The sequence below is a fragment of the Eleutherodactylus coqui genome, chromosome 5 (assembly GCF_035609145.1).
Source record: "Eleutherodactylus coqui strain aEleCoq1 chromosome 5, aEleCoq1.hap1, whole genome shotgun sequence".
In the NCBI taxonomy this organism is placed as follows: domain Eukaryota; kingdom Metazoa; phylum Chordata; class Amphibia; order Anura; family Eleutherodactylidae; genus Eleutherodactylus; species Eleutherodactylus coqui.
In genome coordinates, this window is record NC_089841.1 from 10,962,299 (window position 1) to 10,979,106 (window position 16,808).

General features: G+C 51.6%; 1 protein-coding gene across 1 annotated transcript; it reads right to left on the bottom strand.

Annotated features, from left to right (window-relative positions):
* Nucleotides 1–3,108: 3,108 nt before the first annotated feature.
* On the bottom strand, nt 3,109–16,086 carry GALT (galactose-1-phosphate uridylyltransferase). The gene is made up of 11 exons (XM_066602303.1): nt 15,997–16,086; nt 15,161–15,330; nt 14,897–14,972; nt 13,220–13,268; nt 12,940–13,069; nt 12,652–12,708; nt 9,800–9,922; nt 9,593–9,725; nt 8,539–8,622; nt 3,809–3,963; nt 3,109–3,555 (listed from the first exon to the last, which is right to left on the bottom strand). Exons 1-11 carry the CDS (start codon nt 16,025–16,027, stop codon nt 3,472–3,474), a joined length of 1,092 nt encoding a protein of 363 aa, XP_066458400.1. The 5' UTR covers nt 16,028–16,086; the 3' UTR covers nt 3,109–3,471.
* Between the last annotated feature and the right edge of the window lie 722 nt (nt 16,087–16,808).

Below are 16,808 nucleotides of genomic sequence, written 5' to 3' on the forward strand. Positions count from 1 at the left end.
TACTGCCCCCTATGTACAAGAATATAACTACTATAATACTGCCCCTATGTACTATAACTGCAGTACATGGATATACCGTATACAGTTTTGGATGTGACCCTGTGTATAATCCGCATACAGTGATTCTGGGTATTCCCGTTCTCACGCTCCGTGTTCGTGCCCCTGTTATCGGACTGATATTATGTCTGCGGCCCACGTCCTCCGCCCGCCGGGGAATGATCAGGTGACCGGGGCTTTGACTATGTAAATGAGACATTTGGCTTCGGCCCGTAATGAGGGATCAGAGGATTGAGCAGGTCAGGTCCTGAACCCGTCACAGTGCCACTAATTAACATTCCATCCTGACCTCGCCGCCGCGGCAACAAGTGGAGGATCTTCAGTGCAGCCAATTATCCCCATCCACTCAGGAAGCAAGAATAGCTACAAAGAAGAGACGTACTTGTAAGGACTCCGCAGACGGAGGATCATTCTCCTCTGTCTGCCTACAAGTGGCTTTTGTGGGAGTCTTCGCTTTGTAATGTAATAACAGTCAGGGAACACAATGGACTGCAGTAGCCATCCGCTGTCCTGCAGCGCCACCCCATGGACAGAGCAAGAAATGGCTAGTGTATGAAGATTTAAATAGTAATTGCATGCATTCTGCAACAATGTATCAGTGTGAGGAAGTAATATGGCCTTGGTTTTATTTTACTCAATCAACACTGAGGTTCTGCAGCAGCTGAGGTGTGGACCAGGAGTATATGCAGTAGGGGAGGAGCTATGAAGCCTGCAAATTACGAGGCACCGCCACAGCTTAGGTGTGTATTATGAGGTTCTGCAGCAGCAGTCGTGTGTATTATGAGGTTCTGCAGCAGCAGTCGTGTGCATTATGAGGTTCTGCAGCAGCGGTCGTGTGCATTATGAGGTTGTGCAGCAGCAGTCGTGTGCATTATGAGGTTCTGCAGCAGCGGTCGTGTGCATTATGAGGTTCTGCAGCAGCGGTCGTGTGCATTATGAGGTTCTGCAGCAGCGGTCGTGTGCATAATGAGTGTATAAAATCAACACTGTGAAGTTCTGCAGCAGCTGAGGTGTGTACTATGTGGTTAGGCAGTAGGTAAGGTGCTTTTTGCGAGGTACTACATAGAGTTCTACGCTGGAATGAGCACTTGCAACTTGTCGCAGTCACCTCATGGCGCTTGTATGACGCTACCCCAATACTTACAATGCATCAATGCAGCCTCCTGATCTCCACAGTGTATGACCAGAGTTGGTCATGCAAATTTTGGCTGCTGCGGAACATCCAAGATGATAAGAAGGAAAGAAAACCTCTGAAAAAGGATTTTTAAGGGCCTGAACGGAATAGCTGAGCGCCACCTGGTGGTGAATAAAGGATCAGCGTGCCATTTCCACACAGGTCAAGGGAAACTTGTCCATCGAGTAAAGAAAGTCTGGAAAGTTGCAGAAAACGTGTGCATGCTGCATAATTAGAGGAAGCGGCTGATGGCAGAGAGCGTCCTGCTGAGAGGAGGCACCGCATGACTCCCACCTCCCGCAGGATCCCTACTAAGACGAGAGCTCCTGGGGGGCTCTTCATGCCTCTCAGCCCCATCAGTAATCAGAGGAGCACCAGGAGCCGCGGCTCACAGCCCATTCATCAGCGAGATTAAACTGCGCTGGACTCATCACTTCTCCGATATTACAAACCGTATGTGGCATCGCGCCTGCAGTCATTACGCATCCGCAATCAGCGGGCCGCCGCGACACGTCTGCACACCTTCTGCAAAGTAGCTACTTCTTACCTCGCTGATCCTTAAAGCCAAGGGGCCAGGGCCGTCACTCAGTCGCCGTGGCCTCTTCAGTCAGCTGGTCGGTGAGGGTCCCGAGCACCGGACCCCGACAATCCGATACATGTGACCTATCCTGAGGGCCGGTCATCAATACAGGAGCCCAAAAACCATTTCAGCAAGTTTTGGGGTCTACTATTATAGATAAGTGATTTAGATGAATGCGGCGGTCAGAGAGTCCACCCAATGATCCCAATCACTGTAATATTACGCTTAGTCAGAGGTTCAAACAGGACCAGCTTCAGCCCACATAAAGGCGGGATTATCAGAACTTTCCCTTTAAGACATTAGACTCCATCCGGCTGACAGGCCGCTCTTCAGGTCTATTATACAGGAGGGGGCATCACTGCTTTCTAAGGATGTTACCTGGTGTGCGCTGATACCAGTATATATATATATATATATATATATATATAATACATCTACACTAGTGACTGGAGAGCAGTGATGTCACTGATTTATGATCTGATAGATCAGGGACAGTGATGTCACTTCCTGTGTAATGCAACTTCTGTCTTGAAAGCGCTGATGTTCTTGCTGTATGATATAACCTCTTTGGAAAGTGCCGATGTCACTTCTGTATGATATAACAGATAGTCGGAGAGCAGTGATGTCACTTCCTGTGTAATGCAGCTGCTGTCTTGAGAGCGGTTAGGTCACTGCAGTATTATATAATGGATAGTCGGAGAATGCTGATATCACTGATGTATAATGTAACGAATCGTGCTGATGTCACTGCTGTATGATATAACTGATAGATCAAGAGCAGTGATGTCACTTCCTGTGTAATGCAACTGCTGTCTTGAGAGTGGTGATGTCACTGTTGTATGATATAACGGATAGTAGGAGAGTACTGATGTATAATATAACTGACAGCTAGAGAGTGTTGATGTCACTGGTGACATCACTGCTCTCCAGAGAGAAGCTATATATTATACAGCAATGACATAAGTACTCTCCAGCTATCCGTTATATCATTCAGTAGTGACATCATCGCTCTCCAAATATCAGATGTATTATACAGATGGTGTCACCGCCCCCAAGACAGAAGTTATGTTATGCATCAGTGACATCAGAGCTTCTTGTACACCTCATACTCTACATCAATGACATCATCGCTCTGCAGATAAAAGTTCTATTATGCAGCAGTGACATCACAGCCTCTTGTATACATTATATTACACAGCTATGACATCACCACTTCTTTAGATCCTATTCTACAGCAATGATGTCATCGACCTTCTGTTTGGAGAACAGAAATGACGGACAGAGAACTGTACATTGATCAGTCAGAAAATAAAGCTTCTGTATTATACGCTTTGTACACTGTGGAGCTCGCAGATTAGTGGCCTGACGGACACGTGTGCCTGGCATACTGCACCTCATACAGGGTCAGTGTCCCTGAGCCGGGCCAGGACAGTCACTACCCTGCTCCACCACAGGGGGCGAGCGGGGGCGGGGACAGTCACTATTCTGCTCCACCATGTGGGGCGAGCGGGGCCGGGGACAATCACTACTCTGCTCCACCACACAGGGCGAGCGGGGCCGGGGACAGTCACTACTCTGCTCCACCACATGGGGCGAGTGGGCTCAGGGACAGTCACTATTCTGCTCCACCATGTGGGGCGAGTGGGCTCGGGGACAGTCACTATTCTGCTCCACCACACGGGGGCTCCTCTGGTTTCCTGAGTTTATAATGTTCTTCGGGAAGGTTTCTCAGCCGCTCGGCTGCCTGGGAGCAAGAAGAAAACACAAAAATAGTCACCAACATGTGGATGAGATGACCTCATAACTATGGAGTAGAGCCCAGCATGACCCATACAACCAGTGATGACTGGTCAATTGGGTGGAGCTTCTGTCATAGCGGTGCTACGGAGCATGCTGGGATATCCACTAAGCTATAGATCAAAGGCTTTCTACTCCCATATCCACCCTTAGATTACTATAAACTGCAATGCCGCTCCTCATTTAGACTGTCAGCTCACCTGCTCCGCCGTCAGGTCCCTCTGAGCTTGGGCCAACATCTCATATCCCACCATGAACTTCCGTACAGAGGCGGACCGCAGGAGCGGGGGGTAGTAATGAGCATGGAGCTGCCAGTGACTGCAGTCCTCACTGAGGTGACAGCCGGTCGGGGCCCCTGTAGAGAAAGGATGCAATGAATGAGCTTATGCGGGGGGGGGGGCATGGATCCGCAAATACAGTCCCCAAGGTGTAATGGAGCGGGGGCTTACCACAGGCGACCTATACAGGACCACCCAAAAGGAGGGGGCAAGGTGGACTGAAGTCAAGTTGTCCAAGGCCACTACTTGGTCAGCTCCATCCACAGAAATGGTATTATCCGATTCAATGCTCCAGACCACCAGAGAGTTGATTTTGCAACACAGACCACCGGAGATGCTGACATTAAAGAGGGAGCGTCATCAAAAATACCCCTTTAATTTGTGAGCCGGAGGTCTAACCGCAGCGATCAGCTGATTGTCGCAGAGGAAGCGGCACTGGACTTACTGGTCTCCAACAATTCCTTGTGGTGTGGATCCCACCAGGAGATGAAATGGTTCTGCAGGAATATCGGCCCCTGCGGACAGGAAGCTTCTTGTATTGCTGCAGATTAGATGGCGGTGCTGACATGTTCTGACCGGCTGACAGGAAGGGGTCAGCGATTCATGCTGCTTGTGCAAAATTCTGTCCTCCCATCAGCAACAGAAATCCGGCTCCATCTGACCAGGAGATGTTTTCCCGCTGCTCAGTGATACAAGTTTTGCGCTCTTTTGCCCGCTGGAGTCTTTCTGTCTCTCTTAGACACAATGGCGCTGGAACTCGTCGCCCGCTGTTATACCATCCGTGCGGAGGAACGGCGAGTTGTGCGTTCGGACACGTTAGTTGGAGCTCCAGCGTTGTATTCAGCTGACTGTGCAGCCTGTTGGTCAGACCGATTCCTGACATCCTCCTCTGACCCCTTTCAGTGATGAGTTGTTTCCCTCCGCAGGATCCCCTTTCGCTGGATGTTTTCCTTGATCACACCATTCTCAGTATACTCTCCACACCGTTACATGAGAAAAATCCCCGCGGTTGGCAGTAAAATAAGAATTGAATTTGGTTTTGATATGGAGGGGGCCTAGCTCATCCATCTAAAAAGGTGAAACTGGTTGGTCTTGACACTGCTTGCTCTACTTTGTGAGTCCAAGTGAGTCGGAGCCAAGCCAGATGACTAAATTCAGGTCAGAGTCAGAGCACCGGAGAGAAACCACGGGTTGAAGCAAATCAGAAAGCCACAAGGTCACCGAGTCTGGGGTCAGATACTGAGCGATCAAAGAGAAGGGTAATCCAGAAGAGTCAAAAGGAAAGCCGGCCGGGAGTCCCCCAACGCCGGGGCCGGCCGGGAGTCCCCCAACGCCGGGGCCGGCCGGGAGTCCCCCAACGCCGGGGCCGGCCGGGAGTCCCCCAACGCCGGGGCCGGCCGGGAGTCCCCCAACGCCGGGGCCGGCCGGGAGTCCCCCAACGCCGGGGCCGGCCGGGAGACCCCCAACGCCGGGGCCGGCCGGGAGACCCCCAACGCCGGGGCCGGCCGGGAGACCCCCAACGCCGGGGCCGGCCGGGAGACCCCCAACGCCGGGGCCGGCCGGGAGACCCCAACGCATCAGAGTGGCTGAGAAGAGCCAGTAACCGGCAAGAGGATCCTGGGAAAGCTGGTTATATTGTCTGGCAGGATTAGCCAATGAGCGGCGGCTGTGTGGCCTCAGAATCCGCACTAGCAAGTACTGTGTGTAAATCACATGGCGCAGCAATAGAGAAACCAAAGACATAATCTGATACACATAATAACAAAACATTATAAATCCCACAAAGACACAACGGGAAGCGCTGAACAAACCAGAAGCATCGTCATAGTAAATGGTCCCCAAGAGCCACCAACCCACAGGGGCCGAGGAAGAAGAGGAGGTCATGGATTACAGCCAGAGTGGACTGAACTGCACTCAAAGGTCCAAATCAACAATGTATCAAATGTCCAGGAGGCTCGCCCCATACAGAGGGACACGCAGACGTCACCCGTTATATGATCTATGGGGGGCTGCACTAAAGACACAGTAAACAGTGTGCAAGGAGATAAGCCGCTTACCAATTCACACTACCCCATGTGACGGGAGACCCAGCGGAGCCCCCGGTATAATAGCCGCAGGCACAGATGAGGACAGCACCATTACCAGCCCACGGATGTATGAATGGCCCCGATGCTCAGCGCGACCCACATCTCATCTAACCATCCTTTATTCCCAATAGAACATATAAGGAGGGCGAGGGGGGGGGGCATTGTTCCATTTCATTTTTAAAAACTACTCATTTAGTAATTGATGGCAGCCACACATCCCCCAACAGTTGGGCCAGGGGTAACAAAAGGCTGGAAAGGTAAATGGCACAAATTGAAATACAGCTGGAGGGTCAGTCTTCTACAAAGTCACATGACTGTGTATAACAAGAGCATGTTAGAGAGGCCGAGTCTCACAGAAGCAACGATGGTCGGAGGTCACCCATCTGGGAGAAACTGCAGCTAATTGTGGGAGATCATCAAAAAATGTTCCTCAATGTAAAATTGCAAAGACTTTGTATATCCACCATCTACAGCGCATAAGACCATCAGAAGATGCTGGAGAAGGTCATGTGCACCAGGGAGAGGGCCGACGGCCAACACTGGATGCTGGAGGTCTACGGGCCCTCAGGCGGCGCCGTGTTATATACCGCCATGACTCAGAGCACAATATACATGCTATGGTGCCTCAGAATAAGGAATTACTTTACAGTCCGTTAGAAATGTACAGAGATAATGACATGTAACTCGGGTAAAAGTGGAGGACTTGGGCAACTAGAGGAAAAAGGTCTCCAGAAAAACAGCCCTGATTCTGTAATGTTATCACTGCAGGGCCCAGGAATACTTCCAGAAGTCACTGTCTGTGAACAGAGATCACCCTGCAACCCACAAATATAAGTTATAGTTGTATCATGCAGAGAAGAAGCCGTATATCAACACAATCCAGAAACGCCGGCGTCTTCTGTGGGCCAAAGCTCATTTACAATGGACTGAGGGAAAATGGGAAACTGTTCTGTGGTCAGAGGAATCACAATTTGAAATTCCTTTTGTAAACCAGGGACGCCGTGTCCTGCGGACTCAAGAGGAGCGAGACCATCCAGCTTGTTATCAGCACACAGTCCTGCATCTCTGATGGTATGGGGTGGCATTAGTGCCTATGGCACGGGCAGCGCACACATCCTGACAGGCACAACAACATATACCCCATCCAGACAATGTCTCTTCAGGGAAGGCCTTGTATAGATCAGCAAGACAATGCTGAACCCCATACTGCATCCATCACAACAGCATGGCTTCCAGTAGAAGAGTCCGGGGTGAACCGGCCGCCTGCAGTCCGGAGCTTCCACTATATACTGCATCCATCACAACAGCATGGCTTCCAGTAGAAGAGTCCGGGGTGAACCGGCCGCCTGCAGTCCGGAGCTTCCACTATATACTGCATCCATCACAACAGCATGGCTTCCAGTAGAAGAGTCCGGGGTGAACCGGCCGCCTGCAGTCCAGAGCTTTCCCCAATAGGATATATTTGGCGCATTAGGAAACACAAAATCAAACAAAGACGACCGAGGACCGTAGATCAGCTAGAATCCTCCATCAGACTAGAAGGGGACAACATTCCTCTCCCAGAACTCCAGCAATTGGTCTCCTCCCTCCCCAGAGGAGGGGATGCTACACAACGGTAGACACGGCCCGCCCAACCTTGTGAGATGTGTCGCTGCCATCAATTTATAGAGTTAATCTTTTATTTTATTTTTTTTAATGATCTGGGACAATCGTTTGCGCTCTAGTGATGAAGTGTCACTTTAACATAGAATAACTCCGTAAAGGTTTTGCAGATCCCAGTGATTCTGACATTGGTTTTCACCACATGTTGTACTTCATTTAGGTGGTGAAAATAGGCTGAGAGAATTTGTTTATATTTATTAAAAACGCCAGCGTTTAAAACAAAATTGTCATTTTTGCACTATTTTTCAATTGCAATATCTGAAATATGTTAAACATGCCGTACACATTTTGATGAGACATATATTTCCATCTGTTTAATTTATTCTGGAAGCACATTTGAAAAACTTTAGTTTTTTTTTACCATTTAGCAGACATACAAATTTAACGTTATCAACATTTTGAGGAACATTTAGTTTTCCTGCAGCAAGCCAGGATTGCAAAGGCTCAAACCAAAAATTAATATGACACTGTCTTATTTTCGGGGAAACAGGGTAGGTGTCAGAATGATGGATACCCCCACAAATGACCCCATTTTACAAACTACACCCCTTAATATATCCACTGAGGGGGTCAGGAGGATTATGACCCCAATGTTTCTTTTTTAAAAGTTAATGCAATTTAGAGGAGGAAAAATTAAACTTCACATTTTTGCTAATACGTCATTTTTTTCTATAGTGAACATGAAAATGAGGATTTAGACCCCAAAATGGATCCCCCTGTTGGTCCTGTGTTCAGAGACATACCCATTGTGGCCCTAATATTATGACTGTCTGCACAACGGGGCCCAAACCGAAAGGAGCAGACAGTGGCTTTCAGAACAGACATTTTGCTTGAAGGCGACTTAGGCCCCAGAAGGGCGGCTGCTGGTTGGACCACGGGGACGTTGTGACAGTTGTGACTCACCGTGCCAGCCCATGGAGTAAGGAAAGGAGATCTCAAACAGGTTGTCGTACTTGCAGAGCAGTCGCTTCATGATGGAGGCCAAACCTGGGAAGAGAAGACGACACCGACAGCATAGAAAGGTGGAATAATGGAGCAAGGAGTTCTGCCCACAGCGAAAGATGTAATGTGCGAGGTAAGCGGGCACCCAGCTAGGAGAACGAGATAAGCGGGCACCCAGCTAGGGGGGAGAGAGAGAGAGAGATAAGCGGGCACCCAGCTAGGAGAGAGGGAGAGAGAGAGAGAGAGAGAGAGAGAGCGATAAGCGGGCACCCAGCTAGTAGAGAGAGAGAGAGAGAGAGAGCGATAAGCAGGCACCCAGCTAGGAGAGAGAGAGAGAGCGATAAGCGGGCACCCAGCTAGGAGAGAGAGAGAGAGCGATAAGCAGGCACCCAGCTAGGAGAGAGAGAGAGAGATAAGCAGGCACCCAGCTAGGGGAGAGAGAGAGAGAGATAAGCGGGCACCCAGCTAGGAGAGCCTGATAAGCAGGCAGCCAACTAGGAGAGTGAGATAAGCGGGCACCCAGCTAGGAGAGAGAGAGATAAGCGGGCACCCAGCTAGGAGAGAGAGAGAGAGAGAGAGATAAGCGGGCACCGAGCTAGGAGAGAGAGAGAGATAAGCGGGCACCGAGCTAGGAGAGAGAGAGATAAGCGGGCACCGAGCTAGGAGAGAGAGAGAGATAAGCGGGCACCCAGCTAGGAGAGAGAGATAAGCGGGTACCCAGCTAGGAGAGAGAGATAAGCGGGCACCCAGCTAGGAGAGAGAGATAAGCGGGCACCCAGCTAGGAGAGAGAGATAAGCGGGTACCCAGCTAGGAGAGAGAGATAAGCGGGTACCCAGCTAGGAGAGAGAGATAAGCGGGTAACCCAGCTAGGAGAGAGAGATAAGCGGGTACCCAGCTAGGAGAGAGAGATAAGCGGGTACCCAGCTAGGATAGGCCGAACAAACACTAGAGAGGAACATGGGCGTCAGCGGTTTGGGATGTAGACAAACATCAATGTCTGTTGGAAATACTTACTGTCCCTTTCTGCATCGCTGAGGTCCTGCAGGCGGGTCACGTGGCGGCGTGGTAGAAGAAGGGTCTGAAACGGCCAAACTGCCCAATATGGGACCACCACCAGCCAATGTTCATTAAGCAGCACCAGACGCTCCTGCAGACACAGAACTGTTAATCCTTCTGCTGCCCACTCGCCCCAACATGTTATTCTGCACACAGTGTACCCACCTTCCTCTCCTCCTCCAGTCTCCCATACTCCATTAACATGGGGGCGCCGTGCTTCTGCAGGTATTCCCTCTGCGTTCGGTCCTCCATTTGAGCCTCGTTTGGAAGGAAATTACTTGCCCAGATCTTAATGAAAGGAATAGAAGTGTTACATGGCTAATTAACCTGTGCTCCTGCTTCTACACTGCCCTGTGCACCTCCTCCTAGACCTGTCCTCCTCCATCTACATTACCTTGTGCTCCTCCATCTACATTACCTTGTGCTCCTCCTCCTCCTAGACCTGTCCTCCTCCATCTACATTACCTTGTGCTCCTCCTCCTAGACCTGTCCTCCTCCATCTACATTACCTTGTGCTCCTCCTCCTAGACCGGTCCTCCTCCATCTACATTACCTTGTGCTCCTCCTCCTAAACCTGTCCTCCTCCATCTACATTACCTTGTGCTTCCCTCTCCAAGACCTGTCATCCTCCATCTACATTTTCCTGCCCTCCTGCTTCTAGACCTGTTCTCCTCCATCTACATTACCTTGTGCTCCTCCTCGTAGACCTGTCCTCCGCCATCTACATTACCTTGTGCTCCTCCATCTACATTACCTTGTGCTCCTCCTCCTTCTAGACCTGTCCTCCTCCATCTACATTACCTTGTGCTCCCCTCTCCTAGACCTGTCCTCCTCTATCTACATTACCTTGTGCACCTCCTCCTAGACCTGTCCTCCTCCATCTACATTACCTTGTGCTCCTCCTCCTAGACCTGTCCTCCTCCATCTACATTACCTTGTGCTCCTCCTCCTAGACCTGTCCTCCTCCATCTACATTACCTTGTGCTCCTCCTCCTAGACCTGTCCTACTCCATCTACATTACCTTGTGCTCCTCCTCCTAGACCTGTCCTCCTCCATCTACATTACCTTGTGCTCCTCCTCCTAGACCTGTCTTCCTCCATCTACATTACCTTGTGCTCCTCCTCCTAGACCTATCCTCCTCCATCTACATTACCTTGTGCTCCTCCTCCTAGACCTGTCCTTCTTCTACATTACCTTGTGCTCCTCCTCCTAGACCTGTCCTCCTCCATCTACATTACCTTGTGCTCCTCCTCCTAGAGCTATCCTCCTCCACCTACATTACCTTGTGCTCCTCCTCCTAGACCTGTCCTCCTCCTCCTCCTCCATTACCTTGTGCTTCCCTCTCCTAGACCTGTTCTCCTCCATCTACATTGCCCTGGTCCTCTTGCTTCTAGACCTATCCTCCTCCATCTACATTACCTTGTGCTCCTCCTCCTAGACATGTCCTTCTCCTTCTACATTACCTTGTGCTCCTCCTCCTAGACCAGTCCTCCTCCATCTACATTACCTTGTGCTCCTCCTCCTCCTAGAGCTATCCTCCTCCACCTACATTACCTTGTGCTCCTCCTCCTAGACCTGTCCTCCTCCTCCTCCATTACCTTGTGCTTCCCTCTCCTAGACCTGTTCTCCTCCATCTACATTACCTTGTGCTCCTCCTCCTAGACCTGTCCTCCTCCATCTACATTACCTTGTGCTCCTCCTCCTAGACATGTCCTTCTCCTTCTACATTACCTTGTGCTCCTCCTCCTAGACCTGTCCTCCTCCATCTACATTACCTTGTGCTCCTCCTCCTAGAGCTATCCTCCTCCATCTACATTACCTTGTGCTCCTCCTCCTAGACCTGTCCTTCTTCTACATTACCTTGTGCTCCTCCTCCTAGACCTGTCCTCCTCCATCTACATTACCTTGTGCCCTCCTCCTAGAGCTATCCTCCTCCATCTACATTACCTTGTGCTCCTCCTCCTAGACCTGTCCTCCTCCATCTACATTACCTTGTGCTCCTCCTCCTAGACCTGTCCTCCTCCTCCTCCTCCATTACCTTGTGCTCCTCCTCCTAGAGCTATCCTCCTCCATCTACATTACCTTGTGCTCCTCCTCCTAGACCTGTCCTCCTCCTCCTCCATTACCTTGTGCTCCTCCTCCTAGACTTGTCCTTCTCCTTCTATATTACGCTGTGCTCCTCCTCCTAGACATGTCCTCTATCTTCCTATGTTACCTTTTGCTCCTCCTTCTACATTGCCCTGTCCTCCTCATCTACTCTGTACTCCTGTGTATGTGTATGTATATGTCCTTCTCTGCCTACTACATAACTCTGTGCTCCCTGGGCAGAGTCCTTTGTACATCTCTGACACTCTTGCAGTCATGTTTATTGTATTTGTTTTCCCTTTAAGCTGCCCCTTGTATACACATGATGGTCGGATGTTATAATGGCGGCTCTTTAACCACCTCCTCCCCATTGTGCGGGACATGTGACCACTCCCGATCACTACAGATCAGCGTGCATTCACACTACCGTTTGGTCTATGCAGCACATTTATCTTTATCTGTTCTGTATTTAGTAACGGTTCTTCCCCCATTTGTTTCAATGGGTTTCCCGCTTTCACACTTGTCTACCATTTCCGTTCTGCTAGGTTTCCTCTTGTAGTGGACAAAGTCCGCGGGCCACAACCGTAATGTCCCAGCAAGAAAAACCAAAGAGCAGAAACCGCTCAGAACCGAAGCGAATGGGAGGCAAATGTGAAAACCCGTGAAAGTGCTGGACAGATGACTGACAGTGTGAACACGCCCTCACCGCCCACTACACCGAGAAGCTGAGAGACTAAAGGGTTAAAAACAAACCATATAATCACTCCGAGCAAAGGTCAAAAATCCCACAGAGGCACAGAAGCCATCCAAAGTCCTAAACCGGTGACTGACACCCCACTGGAGGACGGCGAGGCGGGGTTACTCCATAGAGGAGGTCACAGGGCATCATATCCTACAAATCACCAGTAGGTGGCAGTAGACGCTACATTACCTGGCAGTGGGGGTGCGGATTGGAGCATCCCATCATGGCACCTTTATTCTCAAAGATCTAGAAAAGACAAGAGCGGAAAAGCGACGTAATGAGCCCCCAGATATTACAGGGGGTGACCTATAATACGTTAGCTGTGAGATGTATTCAGCCTGTACTTGTAATGGAAAAGGTTTCTATTCACTGACAGGAAGCAGAGCTTCTCCAAACGGCCCCTAGAGGAGTTATTCCTGAGCAGCACACATACAGATGGCGCCGAAGGGTGATGTAAAAGCCTCAGATGCTTCTTACCTGAACCCAAGGATAAGTGGCCCCCAAATCCAAGTTAATCTCCACCCACTTGTCAATCACTGCTCGGACCTCGTCTGAGGACATGAGAGGAAGAGTGATATCAGACCAGGGATGGAAGCACATGACCTGGCTGGGGAGAGAGGAGGGGAGCGCTATGGAGTCAGTGGCCCGAGTACTGGGAGGAACATAAATAGTGGTGGCCCCGCCTTCTCATGGGTCACACACCAAACACCCACAATATTTATACCCCAATCTATAGTAGACCAGAGGCTATACGTACCAAACTCCACGTGCAGATCTGGCCTGCAGCAGCGGGTGCTCACTAGGACCTAAGGGAGGAACGGATGGAGAATGAGAAATGGCTCCATCACAGCTGCCTGCTCCCCCTCCACACTAAGCCATGGCCCACCCACAGCAATACCCCGCAATACCCATACATTGCCCGGCCACCGCTTCTTCCCCATTGCTCCACGCTCACCCACGGCCCAGCCTCCACCACGCCTTTTCCCCGCTCACCCACGGCCCAGCCTCCACCCCGCCTTCTCCCTGCTCACCCACGGCCCAGCCTCCACCCCCCCTTCTCCGCGCTCACCGACGGCCCAGCCTCCACCCCCCCTTCTCCGCGCTCACCCACGGCCCAGCCTCCACCCCCCCTTCTCCGCGCTCACCCACGGCCCAGCCTCCACCCCCCCTTCTCCGCGCTCACCCACGGCCCAGCCTCCACCCCCCCTTCTCTGCGCTCACCCACGGCCCAGCCTCCACCCCCCCTTCTCCCCGCTCACCCACGGCCCAGCCTCCACCCCCCCTTCTCCCCGCTCACCCACGGCCCAGCCTCCACCCCCCCTTCTCCCCGCTCACCCACGGCCCAGCCTCCACCCCCCTTCTCCCCGCTCACCCACGGCCCAGCCTCCACCCCCCCTTCTCCGCGCTCACCCACGGCCCAGCCTCCACCCCCCCTTCTCCGCGCTCACCCACGGCCCAGCCTCCACCCCCCCTTCTCCGCGCTCACCCACGGCCCAGCCTCCACCCCCCCTTCTCCGCGCTCACCCACGGCCCAGCCTCCACCCCCCCTTCTCCGCGCTCACCCACGGCCCAGCCTCCACCCCCCCTTCTCCGCGCTCACCCACGGCCCAGCCTCCACCCCCCCCCTTCTCCGCGCTCACCCACGGCCCAGCCTCCACCCCACCCCCCCTCTCCGCGCTCACCCACGGCCCAGCCTCCACCCCCCCTTCTCCGCGCACACCCACGGCCCAGCCTCCACCCCCCCTTCTCCGCGCTCACCCACGGCCCAGCCTCCACCCCGCCTTCTCCCCGCTCACCCACGGCCCAGCCTCCACCCCGCCTTCTCCCCGCTCACCCACGGCCCAGCCTCCACCCCGCCTTCTCCCCGCTCACCCACGGCCCAGCCTCCACCCCGCCTTCTCCCCGCTCACCCACGGCCCAGCCTCCACCACGCCTTCTCCCCGCTCACCCACGGCCCAGCGCCACCCCCCTTTCTCAACATTCACCCACGGCCCAGCCGCCTCCCCCTTTTCTCCACGACCACCCATTGCCCAGCTGACAGATCTTCCTCGCCCATCCACAGCCTCACAGCCCTGCACCCCCCTCCTTACTCATCTGTAATTACCCGCCTTACTTGAGGCCTTTTTACACACAAAAATATTGATCAAAAAGTCCTTGGATTGTGCGGATCTGAGTGATCGCTCCCTGCACCAACCGTTCATTCGCTTCTCGTTAATCATTCATTTCACGCAGGAAAAAAAATTATTGTTCGCTCATTGGCATTGCTGCGTGCGAGCAGCGCCCGCTAAGTCATGGCATCACTTCGTGAATGTGAGCGACCGACTGATATGCGGATGCCATAACAGCCTGACCGAGCGAACGAGCGCCCTGCGTCACCGTGGGCGTGTGTAAAGAGTCATCGCAGACATTGCGGACGGACCCCGCCGCTCCTCACCTGGGTCCGGGGCGTCCGGCTGCAGCGCAGGGAAGTCATTCTCAAAGATAAAGGTGGCCGCATAGTCGGGATTCACCTTCAGGACAAAGAACAACTTTATTAACACCGACAGCGAAAAGGATGATGGGAGTTGGAGTCATAAGAGGGGGAAAGGGCAGACAATAAGTTGGATGCTTTGGGGTCCCTCCTACAGCTGGACGACACACACAGGGGGACAGAAGCTTCTTCACCCCCTCCCAGCTAGACAAGTGTGGCCCCCGGTACCTGCCCGCCCGCTCTCTGGGCTCCGGGACACAGCGGGTTTCTGGGGTCATGTCTGGGAATCTCTTCCTGCGGAGGTTTCTCCAGCTGACCGTGCCACGGGCGTCCCATCCGATGTGCCGACACTAGAACCCAATCGTCATGGAGGGGATTGTACCGAATGTGCTGGTGCTCTACGAGAGATACAGCAGTCCCATGTAACCCCACAGATAACACAGTGATAACCGGGTACAGATAATGTAGTAGATGTGATCGGCAGTCCCATGTAACCCCACAGATAACACAGTGATAACCGGCTACAGATAATGTAGTAGATGTGATCGGCAGTCCCATGTAACCCCACAGATAACACAGTGATAACCGGCTACAGATAATGTAGTAGATGTGATCGTCAGTCCCATGTAACCCCACAGATAACACAGTGATAACCGGGTACAGATAATGTAGTAGATGTGATCGGCAGTCCCATGTAACCCCACAGATAACACAGTGATAACCGGCTACAGATGTAGTAGATGTGATCGTCAGTCCCATGTAACCCCACAGATAATGTAGTAGATGTGATCGGCAGTCCTATGTAACCCCACAGATAACATAGTGATAACCGGATACAGATAATGTAGTAGATGTGATCGGCAGTCCCATGTAACCCCACAGATAATGTAGTAGATGTGATAGGCAGTCCTATGTAACCCCACAGATATGAAGTCAGTCAGTGAGTGATATAAAGGGTGTATCTGACTAAAGGGTGCAGCATATCCCACGTCCCCCCCTTCCCTCATGTACTCTCTATATATATATATATATATGTATATATACACACACAGACGGGTTCTCACCACTGGGCAGGAAGGCGGTCGGAGGCTCCATCACACCCGCGGCAGCTCCACGCCTCACTGCAGGCAGGAGGTCATGTGATCCGGGTCATGTGACCTGGGAAAAGACAGCTGATCACCAGCTGAAGAAACACGGAACTGAGAACTCCCAACATATTCAGCAGCGCATACGGGGGGGGGGGCCAGATACTGAACCACGGATACATGTAGTAATCAGCTGATGGATCAGTGGGGGTGCGGGGCTCCAACGAGCTTATATACTACAGATAATGGGGGGGATACAGAAGGTAAAGGAGGTGGAGATGTATACATATATATATTACCCCCAGTATACAGGAGTGTATATACAGGGAGGAGAGCTGCTGTGTATATATATATATATATATATATATATATATATATATATATATATAAAACCCCCAGTATACAGGAGTGTATATACAGGGAGGAGAGCTGTCGTGTATATATATATATATTACCCCCTGTATACAGGAGTGTATATACAGGGAGGAGAGCTGTCGTGTATATATATATATATATTACCCCCTGTATACAGGAGTGTATATACAGGGAGGAGAGCTGCCGTATATATATATATTACCCCCAGTATACAGGAGTGTATATACAGGGAGATCTTCTGTGTTTATATATATATTACCCTGAGTATACAGGAGTGCATATACAGGAAGGACAGCTGCCGTGTGTGTGTGTATATATATATATATATTACCCCCAGTATACAGGAGTGCATATACAGGGAGAAGATCTGCTGTGTATATATATCTATATATATACTACCCCAAGTATACAGGAGT

Coding starts and splice junctions, on each gene's coding strand:
- GALT (XM_066602303.1), bottom strand. CDS start 16,027: ATGGAGCCTCCGACCGCCTTCCTGCCCAGTG. Junction 13,070..13,219: donor AGATCTGCACGTGGAGTTTG/GTACGTATAGCC, acceptor CTCTCTCCCCAG/CCAGGTCATGTGCTTCCATC. Junction 3,964..8,538: donor TTACTCCATGGGCTGGCACG/GTGAGTCACAAC, acceptor CTTTCTCTACAG/GGGCCCCGACCGGCTGTCAC.